We start from the raw sequence: 17495 nt of genomic DNA on the forward strand, positions 1-17495 counted from the left end.
CCATTCATAAAGATTACTGCAAATATGAAATGTTTTGTTTACGATAAAGGAGAATATTTGGTTCCGAGTCATAATTTAAACGTTAAACTTTCGATATAAACAAATGATCTATCTGTGCGACTGTCATCAGGCATCTGTTTCCACAGGATGTAATCAGAGTACGTCAGAGTCACCTGTCGACAGGTCTTTTATTGTGTCCACGGCTGGTTTCTGTGGTTTCTTACTGCAGTACTCGCAGAGGGCTGCTCATCCTAGTGAAAGGAAACCAGATCACTGACCTTTCATCTTCCACATCAGTGTCTTGTAAGAGTCGCAGAGACCGAGGACGTTTGTGCTGAATGACGATCAAAGTGTGAAGATCTGCGAGAGCTTCAAAGCTCACGATGGAGTCAGTGAGAGAGAAGTTCAGACCAAAACTTCAACCGAACGTTCACCACGAGCTCGTGAATAAATGAAGACTGATTATCTGTTCTGATGAATGCGAGCCTCTGCCACTAACAGTTTTCACTCACACTGAGAGTTATTATAATGATTATTACATCATACACGGGCCTGGCAGATTAACTAAGAGTAAGTAGGTAAGTAGCTTACTCTTGAATTGGAGCATATTCACACTGTTCTTCTACATGTGCGTCACAGCGCCATTAGCGCCTCGCTCCAGAGCTCCGAGCGAGCGCCATGCTAACTTTCCATCAGCAGCAGCTGAGCTCTCAAAGACGACTTATGCAAAGAGGAATTATTCTGATCCACGTTCTTACTCTTGGACTCTTACAGAGCAGCTTTGCATGATTAACAGTTTGAAATATTCAAAATATCCTCTGACACGGGGCCTCAGCTCATCCTCCGCAACACGCCATTTTAGCTCCTCCCTCTTTGAGACAACTTTCTTTTAATTGGCTACAACTCACAAAGAAAAAAGGGTGTGGCTTCTATCCCATTTCTGTGACATCATTCAGATCCAAGAGTAGAAAAAACACTATCAGAAACTTTATGTTTAATTGGAACACCCACCACTGGAACAGGAAGTCATTTCAAAATAAAATTCTCAACGTTCCACTTTGTGACAAAGACAGAGGAGCTGTTGGGGACGATCCAGTGCGAGGTTTACAAAATGAATCTACGGTCGATTTAAACGTCTGACTCATCAGGTTACACTTCTTTGTTTGCTGAGTGGAATCAGTCCAACATCTCAGTAACGTTTCTCTGATCAAACTCGCACAAATTCAACCCCGGAGATGTTCCTCTTATTCTTTCCAGTAAGCCTGATTTTTAAAAAAAGGCATTTGTAACTAAAGGTCAGATCAAATTCTTACTAACTGTGCAACAAAAGATTATGCAACCTGCAGGAAACCAAACCCCTGACTCCTCAATCACTGAGAAATCTGCAATACGGCAGTGGAGGAAGTGAGAAATCGGGTTTGAGCAACATTCGTTTCTCCAGAATTCAAGAGAAACTCATTTTTAGAATCACGAGCACATTTCAAAGCGACTATTCAGCCGTCTGTCGCTGCTTCAGAACAGTTTAAAGTGTGTGCATGTGTTTAATCGTGTAGAAAGGCGAGAGTAGGGTCACTGTGTCTGTGAGCGCCGGGAGAAAGGAGAGAAACAGATGTAGGGGGAAAGATGGCGATGGAGCCGCGGAAAAATAAGTCGAGTTAAACGCTAAACACAACCAGATGGGGACGGAAAGCAGGAGCGAGCAAAGGAGAAGAAACTCTCACAGAGGAGGGGGGAGGAAGGGTGGGGCCACTGAGGAGGAGGAGGAGGAGCAGGAGCGAGTGAGGAATTTTTTCCTATCCCGACAGTGTTTTTTCCTCCCCTCCTCGGGAATGAGAGGGAGGCTTTATGTAATGTGAGGGTGCAAGGCTGCTGCAGAGAAAGTCCCTGAGTGGATCCTCTCTAATGAGCGAAGCTTTTTCCCTTTAACAACCGCAACCCGACTGCGCCGTCCAAACAGCCACGCCTTTATTTTCCCTGCGAGACTCTTCCTCACTTTTATTTTGCTAAATCACACCAGTTCTGCTTTTCCTGTAATGCCAGCTTTCATCTCTCTACTCCCTGCAGATGACTCACAGACGGGGGAACGACTCAGATCTCGTCACAGCCGTTTTTAAACGGGATCACGTGACGGCCTGTGTGTGCGCCGTCAGCGCTGATCACAAGTAGCTGTCGGTTTGGGCGCGGCGGGCTGAGCTCTCGAAACAGCCCCTGACCTTCAAGTCATGAATACCGCAAGAAGTTGAGAGCGTTCAGCTTCACTTCCACCTGACTGTGTCACATGACAACTGCATTCATGCTGCGAATCCCACGCTCCACCCGAGTTGCAACATGGCGGCTTTACAAAACCTATTCATGTCGTCCTCTGATGGTTCTGTCAGACGGCAGCACGGCCCCAGGACCCGCCATGATACCTGCACCAGCACACACCTGGCCTCCTCCTCTGTATGACCACACTGACTAAGTTACAATGAAAAGGAGGAGCTGTTGGCAGCGTGGGTTGCAAAGCAGCTTGCAGAGGAAGCAGCAGCAACTGTAGGGAAGCTAAAGCAGCTTAAAAAGTGGGCTCTGAATTCTCCACCAACAGGAGTAGCTTTCATACTGTGTGTTTGTGACAGAACTGCACAGCACGAATGGGCCCGCCTCGCCTCTCTGCACTGGACTCACTGGGATGTTCAAAAACCAGTCTGACTTTCGCTGCGTGAGCATTTTCCTGCAGCCATTAGAGAACGGAAAGCCCTGTCCATAAAGTGATGCACATCATGATGAGCAGCAACACTCTGCCTCTCCCTGTGGTATTCAAACCATGATTGATTGGTACAAAGAGGCCTGCAGTGGGCCAAGAACCCCCCCCCATCACTGCAGCAGCTGCAGGCGGGATCGACATGCTCTGGCTTCACAGATCAGGCACGCCAAACCCTGAATCTGTGTGACTCAGCAGGAAATAACATTCATCATATCAACTTTTTCCATCCTCAAACTGTCCAGCGTTTCCTGAGCCCGTTCCCAGCTGACGCCCGACACGATACCATCACCCTCGCGCTGCAGCGCGTCGAGCCTGAGCGGCTTTGCTGCTCTGCAGCAGCCTCTCTCTCATCTACAAGCCGTGGCGGCTGCTCAGAGCCGCCGCCGCTCGCCGGACGCGTTTTTATTTCCGGTGACTTAAACTCACAGCAGCAGCCTCAGAAGCGTGTGAGAAGGCTTAGACACCATGCGGTCCAGATTCATGATTTCAGTAAGAGAAAACTGAGCTGCAAAAATCCACGACTGCAATTAAAGAAGCCGAACATTTGGAGGACGAGGACGTTTTAGTCGTGTGTTGGGAGGATTTAAAGTTCTGGTCAGGTTCCTTTGTTGGTTCTTGGTCCAAGAAGGAACCACTGGAGTTGATCCAGGAATCTTTGGAAGCACATGGAGATCTCCACACAGTGGGACCCCACCAGGGTTCAAACCCAGGCCCCTCCTACCACGCTACAACCTCATCTGGACGTTCTTCAGAACGTTTTAAACCCCATTCGATTTCATCTCAGCTTTAATAAGAGCGAGGAGGACGACGGTGAGCTTTCATCGCAGCGAGCTGATGTGTTTCCTCTGATAGATCCACATAAACTATTTATGCTCTGATAAGTGGAACTACTTCAGTCTGTGAGGCAGATACACGATTGATTCATTATTAATGTTAAAATAACAACGTTAAACTTTGATAGTGTCTAATAAATAGTTATAAACTAAGGGTTAGGAACACGAAGGCTTCACTCACTAATATATTTAATCATGAGCTCAATAAACACTGGCACAAAACTGACCAGGTGAGCAGGTGCTCACAGAGGACAGTCCTAACCAGCAGGGGCAGCAGTGAGTCAGTCCCCATAAACATGTTTACAGCCTGAAACAAACCGTTTGGTCTCTGTGGATCATTTCCTCCCTCATGACACCTGCTTCTATAACTCACCTGTTTAAATTGTATTAAAGTTTGCATTATTAGGGGCGTGGCCTCTTTGACGGAGAGGTGGCTGTAGCTGCTAGCTGTTTGCTAGCTTCACCTGGACCGTGTTTGTGCTGTTGGAGCCTTTTGGAGCATTTTTAATGACATCATGTGACCAATAATATGGCTGCTGTGAGGTCACTGTACTAACAGGCCAATTTTGACTGGAAGCTACTGAGCTGCTGGCCTAAACACCGAGGGCGTTTTCACACCTGTAGTTGGTTCACTCTGGCTCGAGTCCCGTGAACTCCAAGCGAACCAAAAATGCGTCGCTACAAACCATGTGACCATGTTCAGTCTGCTCACCGGCCAGATGTGTGGAGGAGGTGGATGTAGCTCAGGAGGTAGAGCTGGTCACCTACTGATCGGAAGGTTGGGGGTTCGATGCCTGGCTCCTCCAGTCTGCATGCCAAGTATCTACCCCAAGCTGCTCTCTGATGCATCCATCGGAGTATGAATGTGTGCGAGTGTAGTTAGACAGCACTCAGTTTAGAGTCAGTGCTTGTGAGACTGGGTGTGACTGGGTGTTGTATAGAGTGCTTTGAGTACTCTGGGAGAGTAGAAAAGCGCTATATAAGAATCAGTCCATTTACCATGTGTCTGGGGTGGGAGCAGCAAAAGTAAATACAGGAGGAAGGTTCAGTGCACAGAGAATTATCCTTCATCTCAAGGCTAGCTGCTAGCTAGCATCTGTAGTTCACACGGGATGTTTTTCAGCATGCACCTGGTTCAGATCGGTGCGAATCACAGTCACACCTGCACCGAAGTAATGTTTCACATACATGATTGTAGCACACACTAAATAAATCCTTCTGGTTTCAGATCTGCGGGCTAAGAATATCTAACAATGAATGACGGCAGGAAAGTACGCTGGATTTGTTTTTAACTGTTTTGACTTTCGCTGCCATGAACCAGGGCAGTGAGATTTTAAGATTCATAAACAGACAGGAGCATAACGTGGTGAGCACACACGTGACATGAAGCAGACACAGATGAGTACGTACTGATGTAGAAGGTGCTGGGGGCGTGGTTTCCATCATATTCGAGACCCAGCAGGGTGGAGATCTTGGGGTCGTGTCTCAACCACAGGGCCACTCCCAGGATTACACCTCCAGTAAGCTGCAACACAGAACACGGCACATGTAGTCATCCACATGAAAGCTGTGGGATTAAACAAGTTTGTATGCATCCACACTGAAACACCAAAGTCACACAGCTGCACAAATCAAGGTGGAAGAGCAACAAGTTTAAGTTCTGTCAGATTAAATTCCTGTTTGTTTTTTTTAACAGAGTCTGGTGGAAAGTAGTGGCTTCACTTCCTGTCTGACTGCAGGTGAAGCACTAAAAGTTCTCAACACAGCATCCACTTATGCTCCAACTAATTCTTTCAGGGGTGTAAAATCCACAGTAGTCTACTCAGGGGGCCTACCGCCACCTGTTGCAGGTAAAACACAGACTGTAGATATGAGGCTCAAATAAGGCTCCTCAGAGAAACTGAACCATCAAAAACTGAGAGAAAAGTTGAACACATCTTCATTCAGCCCATCACCTTTGAGATTCTGGTGTACACTCCACCATCGGTGTGAGAAACAAGTCCAAACATCTGCAACCGATCTGAAGCAACACGTCCCCCCAGTCAGAGGAAATCTCTGTGAGGGCCTGATAACAACAAGCCATCAGCGGCAGCAGCGGCACACGCTGCAACGGCTGCTGCTGCCTCAGAGGCAAAGCACACGTTTCCATTTCAAACTAAACACACACACAGACGAAGACGACTGCAGGAAGAAGCACCGTCAGAGTAAAGTCAGAGTAAGGAGGAAAGTTCAATGACTGGTTTTCTTCCTGTATCCATGACAGTATGTTGGACTGATGTAATCTACAAAATCATCAAAAAATATCAAAAGTTCCTGTTGGTCTGATTTTTATAAACGCAGCTGTGATCTAAAAGAGGACAATAAGACCAAAAAGCTGTGAAGCTGAAAAATGACGCTCATCATCTCCATTTTAAGCTTCACTGAAACCAAAACAACCCCCCATCTTCCTCCTCCTCCTCCTCCATTATCGAGGTCCATTCCAGCTCTACAGCATGCTGCTGCCTAGCAACCAGATCAACACCACGACACACACATGCACGCACTTGGAGCATGACTCAGGGAGGCTAAACGGTCTCTCAGAGTTGTTTCCTAAGAAGCACTTAACTCTTTACCCCCGACAGCCGACAGCAGTAACCCCACCACCAAGACCAGTTTACATAATGGGTCAGCATCAGAAGTGAGCGAGGGTGGTCTGAGCACGCCGTCGTTACGGGGACAGTTAAAGTGCTTTTATTCGTTTCAGAGTCAGAAACCTGACTGAAGTTTTTATTGGTTGTTTAAAATCAGTTGCGTCAGATGGGAGACGATACGGCGGTCGGATTCGTAACTTCATTTTTCCGCTGCTGTTCCTTTTCTGATGGTGACATGTCCTCATCTTTCACAACACGGGAGTGAAAATGTGCAGAACGTTCACATATTTACAGACGTTTTTAGATGTCGAGCAGCTGTTTGAGTCATTTACTGTTTAGTGGAAACTGTCGGTGTGACGTTTGCAAAGACAGCAGACGCTCTGAATGTGGAAAAAGTTACGCAAATTGATGAGAGTCACTGGACGCGCCCACCGCATCCTCATCGCACTGTCACAAGTGCTTGTTGCTAGGTTACAAAAACCATCACTTCTGCAGTTCTTTCCTTTTCCAAGTCTGACCCCATCACTTATCCAGGAAGTGAGGGAGAAAACAAAAACATGTCCGCCAGAGACGCCAGACGTCTGTGAGGAAGCAGAGATCAGGTAAAGATAAACCGAGAACATGAGCAGGCTTCAGGTTTCAGACTGAACAGGATCCAGAAAGTCCTGCTCTGCTGACGACGACGCCTCTGACAGGATAGAAGAAAAGCAGAATTCAAGCCACCGTGTTTGAGTCGATCTGGTTACGCAGCCTCGTCCAGAATAAACTAACAGAGCCCGACGGGGACCTCGCCACGCGTAGGCCGGGTCGCCTCCACAGATTTAAAGCTGGATCAGGGAAACCCTTCAGCACGTCTGCAAAGTTCTTCAGTCTGGTTTAAGTTCAGACTAGATCGTCACGCGTTCTCGTGAGGCTGACATAACGCACACCTGTCAAACTGATGATCTAACTCACCTGTCCTGATTGGAGGAACACGTTTACACAAAGCATTTTTATTCCAGTCAGGCTTTGAGTCCATGTGTCTATGTAAACACGGATTGTGTCATAAGCCCCGCCCCTTTTAAAGCGCAGCAGATTTCCAAAAATTGAACATTTATTACCGAGCAGAGCTGGGAGAGCACCGAGGACTCGGACTGTGCTCAGGACGTCTCTCTGCTCTGACTCCTGCAGTCATTAGTTAGTTTTACCAACAGTCCAGCCTCTTGTTGCCAAGTAACCTTTTAAGGTGGGCGATCGTGGCTCAAGAGTTGGCAGTTCGTCTTGTAATCGGAAGGTTGCCGGTTCGAGCCCCGGCTTGGACAGTCTCGGTCATTGTGTCCTTGGGCAAGACACTTCACCCGTTCCCTACTGGTGGTGGTCAGAGGGCCCGGTGGCGCCAGTGTCCGGCAGCCTCGCCTCTGTCAGTGCGCCCCAGGGTGGCTGTGGCTACAATGTAGCTGCCATCACCAGTGTGTGAATGTGTGTGTGAATGGGTGGATGACTGGATGTGTAAAGCCCTTTGGGGTCCTTAGGGACCAGTAAAGCGCTTTACAAATGCAGGCCATTTACTACATTTGTCATTTAAAAGTACAAACGCAGCTCTATACTCTTGGCGAGACGTGCGATCCTGGAGGAAACGACGGGGTGTTCCAACGATCATCATGCGGGACGTGAGCTAAACGCACAATAATGTGGAGTCTCAACGAGCTGGATGCGGCTCAGAGGGACACCGAGTGGACGTGCTTCACGGAGCGTGGCGGTGAGACGTGGACACCCTCCCACTGTGACTGCACCGAGCTTCGGCACTTTCAGGTCGACAGGGACGTGAATCCGAGCAGATGGATGGAAGCGGCGTAATCCCAGACACGTTACTGTGAAGCGACGCGTCTGCGGCCGCGATGTTTAATGCGTCCGTATTGGTCGCTGATTGATTTCCTCATTGTAGCCGTTTGAATCAACACTGTGGAGATTCCTCCACCAGCTGACGCAGAGCTCATCCTCTGACTGCAGCTGTGGTGGATGGATGTGGTCTATTAATGAATTCTGCCTTCATCACTTACTGGACAGACAGAAAATCACGACCACACCTGCACTCGTCTTATATTTAAGCTCCTTTTTTATTTATGTCTTGCTTTGCTGGGATGATGAGCTGTGGCCGATACTTGGATCACATTCATTTCATTCCTCATCAACTAGAGGACTTCCTTTGGACACAGTATACAACGAACCGTCATCTTCTACCATTTAGACACATATTTCATAAACAGACATAATTCACCTCATGCTCAACATTCCTGTTAGTTGACCTCAAAGCTTTAAGGTCCCAGTCTCATGCTGTTTACGCGGGTTTAAGGCGATGAAGGTCGGCACAGCCTGGAGGAGTCATCCTCTCAGGGCGGACACACAACAGGGTTTGAACCAGCTCGACCAGGTGCTGGTGTGCACAGGGAAGTAATAAACGAGGTCATCACAGATTCAAAGCACGTGAACCATGATTATGGTACCTGGGATCATTCCAGGACAGGTTGAAGGTAGAAATTTACAGCTCGATGCTCAACGAGCACTAAAATCACAAAGAATACAAAAGTCACAGCTCAGTACGTCGTTTGCTTTTTGGAGTCCGAGTCTCATCAGCAGAAGAAACTCTTTCCTGTCATGTGTACTTTCAAAAACAAGCTTTATCTGGCATCCTTGCTGCTCGCTCAGGCCTCACTTTCACTGAGCAGAGCAGAAAGTAACGCCGCCTTCTCCTCTCTCTATCACACTACACAATTGTTTAGAGAAAAAAAACATTATTCTAATAGCAGATTGGAGGCTTTTATAAAATATATAATTTCAGCCAGTCCTGCTGAGACATTCCACTTCCTGTTGGTCCCATTGTGCAGACACTGCGGGAACTCTGCCAGGAAAAACACTTCGTGGGACAGATAAAATGTTAGCTGCGGAGCACTGAATCAACCGTACTTCATAACAAATAAAGGATCCGAGTCGGACTTCCTTCCAAAGATCAAAGTTTGCTTAAACAGATTCTTCCCGTTTGAAGCTCTGAAACGAGCAGATTTGGACTCTGTGAGCAGATAACGGTCGGTGGGCTCGCGCGCAGAGACGCACCGAGCCAGACCCATCTCAGACTATCGGTCTGCAGGTTACCGTTGAACGCAGGGAGGGCTGCGTGTCGGATTCTACATTCAGTTCAACTTTATTTATACAGCATCAAAGCACAACAACAGTCACATTAAGGTGCTTTACACTGCAGGTAGACTCTACAGTAATATGACTAAGTGATGCAGGCTGTCTCAGTATCACTGGAGCTGAACGAGATGTGTTACATAAATGATATAACTAATTCAGAAACCTGGAGCGGGGACTCAGAGACACCTACGTGATCACAAACACAGCCAGACTCTGAGCTCCTACCTGCAGCAGCTCCTCCAGGCTGACAGCAAACCAGATGAATATGGAAATGACCGACGTTATTCATTTACATTTTAATTTGTATTTATGAGGCGATATCGTTGATGTTATCACTGTTGACAGGTCTGTAGGTTAAAGTGCTCACCTTAAAAAAAAAAAAAGCCAGTGTAAAGTTTAACTGCTTTATGTTTTTATTTCTGGAACTATCGCTCATGTACACAAACAGGCCTTCACAGCAGCTGCAGAGCCACAATCACGGCTCGCTAACATACATTTTTCTTCTCCTCTTGCATACTTGCTCCACGTTGTTGCAAAGAATAACATCTTAATTATTTTAGTTGCATAATTCAACAACACCCAAAGTACCAAATATGCACTGCAGGTTAATCACATGTGGTGAAATGTGCTGGGAGACTCCTGACAGGCTAGAAAGGCTCAGATTTGCAGGTGCATGATGATGGGGACCGAGTGCAGCGCCGAGTTGCACCACCCAGACTCCACCCACCTGTAGCTGGTGCTCAGACATGAACACTAACTGCTCCGGGCTGTTCCAGTGTCAGTGAACAAGCTGCGTGTCCACAGTGCGGTGGTTTACACGCCTCCATCCCACTGTGGGAAGACCCACTGTGGCGAGGTCTTTATGGATAACACTTATCAACATTTGTTTGGTTCTTTATTCGTTTCCTTAAACTTGTGTAGAAACCGATTCGTAGCTTTTCTTAAATGTCAAACGCCATCAGCGCTGGAGGATAATAAAAGGCAGTGACTGGCGAACCGTTACTGGTTTGGTGCTCTGGCCAGTTGGCCTGCTGGGATTACGAAATTGCTTGCCTGTGTTTGACTAATCCCATCACAGTTTAATCAAACCCAAAGTGACTCACAGCTGCTGCCGGAGGATCCTGATCCTCTTTGTTGTCCAAAAACAATTAAAGGCGTTAATGACGAGGATTTCATCTCACACAAAATCAGGCGGGACTTGAGTTCGTCAGTGAAGACGATTCCAGTTTGAGACAGACCTGGAGAAACCCGACAGTCAGACGTCCCGTTTGAGCGAGAGCTCGGTGACAGTGGGAAGAAACCTGCAGCAGAACCAGGCTCAGGGAGGGGCGGGGCTCATTCACCTCGAAGTAGTGTGACGTTAATCTTAGGACCCACCCACTTTGCTTCCATTTTTTTTCACCCGCAGTTGTCTGACATCATCGACTTTCTCTGGTCACTTCCTGTGTTGACGCAGCTTTACGATAATGCCCCAAACCTCTGTTCAGTCAACCGAGCACACCTGGCACACAGGTACATCTTAGACCTCTGAAGGATCTGATCTATATCAGATATCATGATGCCATGTTACCTAGCAACCATCTACCAATGGACTAAAATGACCTGGCTTTAGATTTTATGCACCTATAACACCTTATAAAAGCTTTGTTTTCATTTCATGTCATTAACATTTAATGAAACCTTCGTCATCATCATTATTGTTGTTATGCACATATGTGATTGCAACCCCAAAGAACAGACTCAGCTCCCAGACCGAGCACGGCCACACCGGCACCTTCCAGTTTATTAGAATGTGTAAAAGCAGATGTGAGCAGATGTGCCAGACTGCTGTGACCGCATCACCAGACACAAAGGAAGCACGGCAGGTATCGGGATATTTAAGGAAGCTGGGTGTGGTTTGTGGTGTCATGGTGGGTGTCAGGAGAGGCTGACCCACACAGCTGCTCTCCTAGTTCAGGGGAACGCCGGGACCTGACGGGGGAGCCGTAAGAGGACGGGTCAGCTGGAAAGCTGCACAAGAAGAAGAAATCTTGTCACTAAAAGCATCCACGTGCGTTTTAAACCACGCCGCGACTTCAGGATAACTGGATTCTTCATCACACACTTAATCTGCAGCTCCATCATAGCTGCTGTTCAGCTCGTAGCTCACAGGCAGAGAAAACACGGCTGCTCCGCCCAAGTCCTCGCACTTCAGCTCGAGTTTCCCTCCCACCGCTGTCTATTTCTGCCCGCCGCACAAGCGCGAGCAGAATGTCGGGCATGCTGGGGGTGGGTTGGTGGAAGGGTGGGGGTCGGGATATGCGGCTCCTTTCCAAACTACCCCCACCCCCGCATCCTGTTTGACACAGCAAGTCACGGCGTTCGACTTTGGTTTGACTGTTTTTATTGTTTTCATTTCGTTTCAGCGATGATCCAGATGTTTTCAGGCCGGGCTCGGACTATTTCACACGTTTGCTCCTCACCGCCTTAAAACCAGTAACTGATGATTAAAAAGCACAGAGTCATGATTAAACCCAGGAAAACCCAGTTTAACTGTTTAACCCTTAAGAACCGTTTAAAGTTCGATTAATAAAGAAATAATTTTTACTTTTAATGAGTATGTTTAGTCAAAAAGGGAGAAAAGTGAAACTGGGACATCTTAAGAAGTCAAATACCTTCAAACTTAAAGCCCAGTTGGCTTCTTTTCCACGCTCTTCATGCTACCGTGACCTGGGTGACTGAGAACTGCACACACAAACTCAGACGTCACTTCTTTGATTTCACTCGTTTTTTTAACCAAAATGGCGTCCTGCTCACTTCCAGCTGCTGCGAGGTCAGCTGCACTAACAGAGCGTCCAAGAACCTGAGGGGAAATCAAGCATTTCATTTGGAAGTTGCTCAGCACTAATTAGCAGGTATCTGTGCTAACTTAGCACGCCGCCCCATCATCCAAACGAGGTCGCTTCTGGCGCCTGAAAACATGGTGGCGAACAGAACACTAAGGCCGAGTCCAGAAACGCCTGCCGGGCTTCTCTTCGGTCCAGCTTCATGCGCTCGTATTTTCCTGCCTGTTTTTCCAATCAGTCTGTCCCACATTCCTCTGCTCCGGCTACACTTTTACTCAGAAGGTCAAAGTTCAGGGTGCGCCGCTGTGATGGAGTGGTATGCCTCAGTGCTGCGCACACACTTTGTACGAGCAGCTGCGGCGCACGGTGAAAGTAAGAAGGTTTGGTAACGTGTGTGTGTCCTTAAACGCAGCGCTCTGACCATCCGCTGCACGCCTCCTCGCTCCTCGCATCTTCCTGCCGCACGTCGCGGCCCGACAGGACTGCAGGACAGGAGGCTGCGCTCATGCTCACGGGTGTGGCGTTGGTGAGCTACTCTCTGATGTTTCTGGGCAGCATTTGGCTGTTTTCCACATGGAGACCTAAAAATGCAACCTCCCGCTAAACGAGCACGATCCACTGCCACGAACACGCGAGCAAAGACACCTGACCGACAAAACTGACTATTCACGAGAAACATAACGATAAGCCAGCAGCTGCTGTGACGCTCACAGACCAAAGTGGATAAAAGACTCATTCAAGCACAAAGAGAAACAACAGTTTTCTGGAGCAGGCAGGAAAAAAGAAGCCAAGCACCGATTCATGTTACATGATTCAGGTTTGATTGTTCTGACCTGAAGGTGTGAGAATTATTAACACAGCTGCTCGCCACCCGCCGCCGTCGGTGGGTTTTAAAGAGGGCGTGGCAGACGCAAATAAAATGTGACTATGAAGATAAGAGCTGCAGCAGGCTGCCCAGCTGATCAGGACTTTAACAAAAGAAACGAGTCAAACAGATTTGTGCTCGGCATGAGAACGTTTATTTCATGTGCACAAACAACAGGAAACGGCCTTCGGACCATCATGCCGCCGCGCAGGCTGTGGGGTCGAGCTGATCCTCGACTTTTTCCTTGTTTATTTTCTTTCTCAGAGCTCTCGCTGTCTCTCCTTTACAGCGAGAGCTTAGAGGCTTCAGCCAACAACACGTGTCTGATGAAAAGGCAGCAGGAGGATTTTACAGGTGAGCTGCTGGAACAGAAACGGCCTTCTCCTCTCCATCACCGGCTCCCCGGCGCACAGCCGGCTGCTTGGCTGTGGCCCTGCGAGTCGGGCCTTTCGGTCAGAAACAGGGGCTATTCTGGGCCGGGCTCCAGACAGGATGACCCTGCATCATTCATCAACACCCCCACCATCATCACCACCTGTGTTTTTACTCATTTCTTGCTAATTATATTCACGGTCCGTGGAAATCCCCTTTAAACACATCTGTTAGAGTTCAGCCGCTGCATGGCGCTTGATGATTAGAGGAGCTGATAAGATAATGAAGCAGCCACACGCTTGGTTGAATATGTTCAGGCTTCTTCTCGTCCACACATGGACTGTTTATCGGACAAAACAGGAAAGATGACATTTTCCAACATTTTCCTGGGGGAGACATTAAATCCAGAGACCCCGTCTGAGATTCAGACTGAGCTCTAAGACTTTACTGTGTGTGTGTGTGTGTGTTCCTGTCTAGCTATCTTTGTGAGGACCGGGCTAGGGCAGGGGTCGGCAACCTGCGGCTCTTTAGTCCTTATACTGCGGCTCCACGTGGTTTGGAAAAAAATTATGAGTATTTAACTGAAGTGTATTTTATTTGTGTTAGTTCTTTTTAACTTGTAGCTCTAAATTGGAAGATTATTGTGATCTTGAAATATAAAAATAAAACTGTTATTATTTTTCATCGCTCAAAATAAGCGTCACACTCGCATAAACCATACCCGCCGAAATGCCGTGCATTTATCGAGACTTTCAACCCCAGGCAGGCCAAGTGGTAAAAACAAACAGCGCTCACACCTCACAGATGACAGCTTACTAGTGACTTCATACAGCCCCGGTCTGCAGGCGCTGTGCGCAGACGGTCGGGAGCAGAAGTCCCATTGTCAACATACCACGGCAGACCCGACGATGTTTGCATGAACATGCTTTTTTCTTTATTGACCGCTTTTCACACATGGTTGCTGTAGCTGCACAGCCAGCTGTAGTTTTGCAGCTCACAGCCCGACACACAACAACACAACAGCAGAGAGCACAGAATTTAAGCCGGTGAGACTTGATTGTAGATGCCGCTCAGGTGCGTCCGCCTCCCCTGCTGTAGACCACGCCCCGCCACACATATTAACCACGCAAAATAAATATTTATGCAGATATTTTGCAAATACTTATTTTTCATTTTTTAGCAGCATAGTGCTTTTTTCCAATTATTTTTAAAATTCAGGTCAAGGCTCCGCTACAGGCTGCGAAATCCCAAAGGTGATATAAGGATGACGCCTCACTACAGTTTTTGTTTCCTTTTTGTTATATTTTTAGTTTAGTTCAAAATGTGTTCATTCCATAAATAAAATTTAATTTTCTCTGTAGCACTTCATGTATTTCATAAGCAAAACACTTTAGTTGTTTATACAAAGCATGAAGGTAAAAAACAATAACAGTGTTATCTTCATTTTAGATGTCAAAAAGTATTTGCGGCTCCCAGTGTTTTCTTTTCCATGGAAACTGGGTCCAAACGACTCTTTGGGTGTTAAAGGTTGCTGAGCCCTGGGCTAGGGAAAGCATTATGTCAATGTAGGTCCTCACTAAGATAGCTGAACGGGGGGTGTGTGTGTGTGTGTGTGTGTGTAAATGGCGTGCAAACACACACTGTCATGCTTCGAGGTGACGACTGCACACGGAGAACTTCGGGGTAAGCCCGTTGTTTCAGACGTTTCCATTGCAGGAACACTTTAAAAGGCGCAGACTTCCTGTTAGCGCTGGAGCGTGGACACGCCAGATGTGTGTGAGCGGTGGAAGGCTCACAGGCTGCTGAGCTGCAGCTGCTTCCTCAGCTCCACTCACACTGATCAGCACTTCCATGTAAAAGTTAACACATTTTTAACTTTGCAGCTTCCTGAGAAGCGCGTACAACACTTCCTGTGACTTCTATTAAAGCGGCTGAAATCGAACCATACAGCAGACCCGAGCTAAACGTGGAGAATTATCCCAGCAGTCTGACACACAGCTGAGGCTTCAGTCACTTTATTCATTTATTTATCAGACATTTATTAAAGTCTTGAAGCTCATCAAAGGGCAACTAAGGGTCCCCTGAACGCCGCGTGCACTTCTAATGAGAACAAACATAAAACATGAGGTGGAGGTGGTGGGGGTCACGGGGAGATCATCACATCTGTATTGATTGCAGGAGTCGATGCGACTTTTTTAAAACAATAAAATCTAATTTTTGTCTTTAAAAAAGATTTTAGATACTACAAACACTGTTACACTGTAACTGGGTAAGGTTACACACTTGCTCACATACACGTTTGTTTACCGCAAACAGCTGATAAGAAAACAGATGTGTAAACATGTGAAAATAAAACTGTTTCTATGACAACAGCTTATCCAACGACCTAACCGACGGTGATGATAAAGTCGCTGATTTCTAAGTAAGTTTATCATCATCTAACAGCTGCAGGTCAGCCATCAAAGGAGTGTCAAACATAAGGTCCAGGGGCCAGAATTGGCCCGGCAAACACTCTAATTTTGCCCACTGGACAGCTGTGGTAAAAGTGAAGGAGGGTTAAAGTTTGGACTTTTAACTGTAGTTTTGTTAGTGTCACAGATTTTCCTGCCGATAAAGATTTAGAGCCTTCAGCGCTCGACCGATGACACAAAGCACCTACGACAACGATCATCGTGGGATTGAGGTTTTGTTAAACCGGCTCACACAAACAGAGCCTGGCTGTGCCGAACCTGCCTCAGAGGTTGGTGCTGTATTTGGAGAGTGGCTACCTGCCTGCTGCTGCTCATGTGGTTTGACACTAAGAGCGCCTCGGTCAGTTTTAGGAGATGTTTGGGGGTAAAAGGCAATAACGCCGCTCGCTGACAAAGAGCGAGCTGGGAGTGGCCATCACTGATACCTGTGAGAAACAGCAGAAGTCGGGGAAGAGCCCCGCCTTCCTTATGATGCCAAAGGATGACGCTGGATTTATTTCTGATTTAAAAACTCGCTTCTTGCTCTGGAGACGCTCCCGCAGGTGCTGGTCTATGGATGTGTACGGTGGGACGGCTCAGACTCCTCTATGGTGGTGTGTGGACTCCGCCCATGAAATGGTGCAGAGCCTCTGTTTGCTATGGAGGGTTGCTTCACTTTCACTTTTAGTAAGGATGTAAAACAGGGATCGTCTGACTTTCTGTTCAGCTTTCCAGGACTGCAACTCTGCGTTCCTGGACTTTCCACAGAGCAGAGAGAAGAAACCAGGAGCAGCAGCAGGGGGAGGAGGAGGAGGAGGAGATGACAAACTGCCCACAAATGTTTCCACCATCCATTACCCAACACAGGCTTTGACTCATCCAGTGGAAACCCCTCCACCCACCCACCCACACACACGCTCGGGTGGAGGATGTAATCCACACAAAGCCCGCACACCAAACACACCAAACTTCCAGCTCTGACTTTTCCTGCCACACAAACCGAGCAGTGAACATCGCCCGCGGTCACACACCTGATCTGTCCCCACCTGTGCACGTCGGCGCACAGCACCCACACTTTGCCTCAGAGGTACAATGTGGTTACGTAAGCAGAGCGCGCGCACGACTCCCCCACGACTCCCGCGCTGACCGTGATTTCCCCACCGCGAGCCCCTGCTGCCGACAATGTGCGCGCGCGAGCAGGCCTCGCGGTAAATGGGTTAAACCCGAGGGACGTGACGATGTCCAGCAGCTCGGGGACACACACAGACACACACGCACGCACGCACGCGGGCGCGCTCGTGCTCACCCAGAAGATGAAGTTGAAGAAGAAGAGCAGGTATTTGATGCATTTGGTGCAGCCTTCCACTCCCATGATGCTCCGGGACTCGGTCTGTTCGGCGTAGAGAGGCACAGCAGGAGGAAGAGGAGCAGCAGAAGGACGGAGTGACGGTTACGGAGAGAGCTCAACGCTGGAATGAAGCTCGCACACCGAGGCAACACCCAACCCCTCCCTCCTCCCTCCGCCTGGCAGCCAAACAGCGTCCAATCGGAGAGGAGCAAAGCGCGGGCGCAGCCAATCAGAGCGCAGGGTGGTGAGAGCGAGTGA

At 47.9% G+C, this 17495-nt stretch overlaps 1 protein-coding gene across 1 annotated transcript in view; it reads right to left on the bottom strand.

Moving 5' to 3' along the window:
- LOC134632539 (CD81 antigen-like) overlaps nucleotides 1–17392 on the bottom strand; it is a 33634-nt gene extending 16242 nt beyond the window's left edge. Inside the window, exons 1-2 of the mRNA XM_063481247.1 lie at nucleotides 17196–17392; nucleotides 4987–5101 (exon numbers count right to left, since the gene is read on the bottom strand). Coding sequence (XP_063337317.1) covers nucleotides 4987–5101; nucleotides 17196–17261 — 181 coding nt within the window. The 5' untranslated portion in view covers nucleotides 17262–17392. The remainder of the gene's footprint in view (nucleotides 1–4986; nucleotides 5102–17195) is intronic.
- Nucleotides 17393–17495: the final 103 nt, after the last annotated feature.

The sequence above is a fragment of the Pelmatolapia mariae genome, linkage group LG1 (genome assembly GCF_036321145.2).
Source record: "Pelmatolapia mariae isolate MD_Pm_ZW linkage group LG1, Pm_UMD_F_2, whole genome shotgun sequence".
NCBI classification, from domain to species: Eukaryota; Metazoa; Chordata; class Actinopteri; order Cichliformes; family Cichlidae; genus Pelmatolapia; species Pelmatolapia mariae.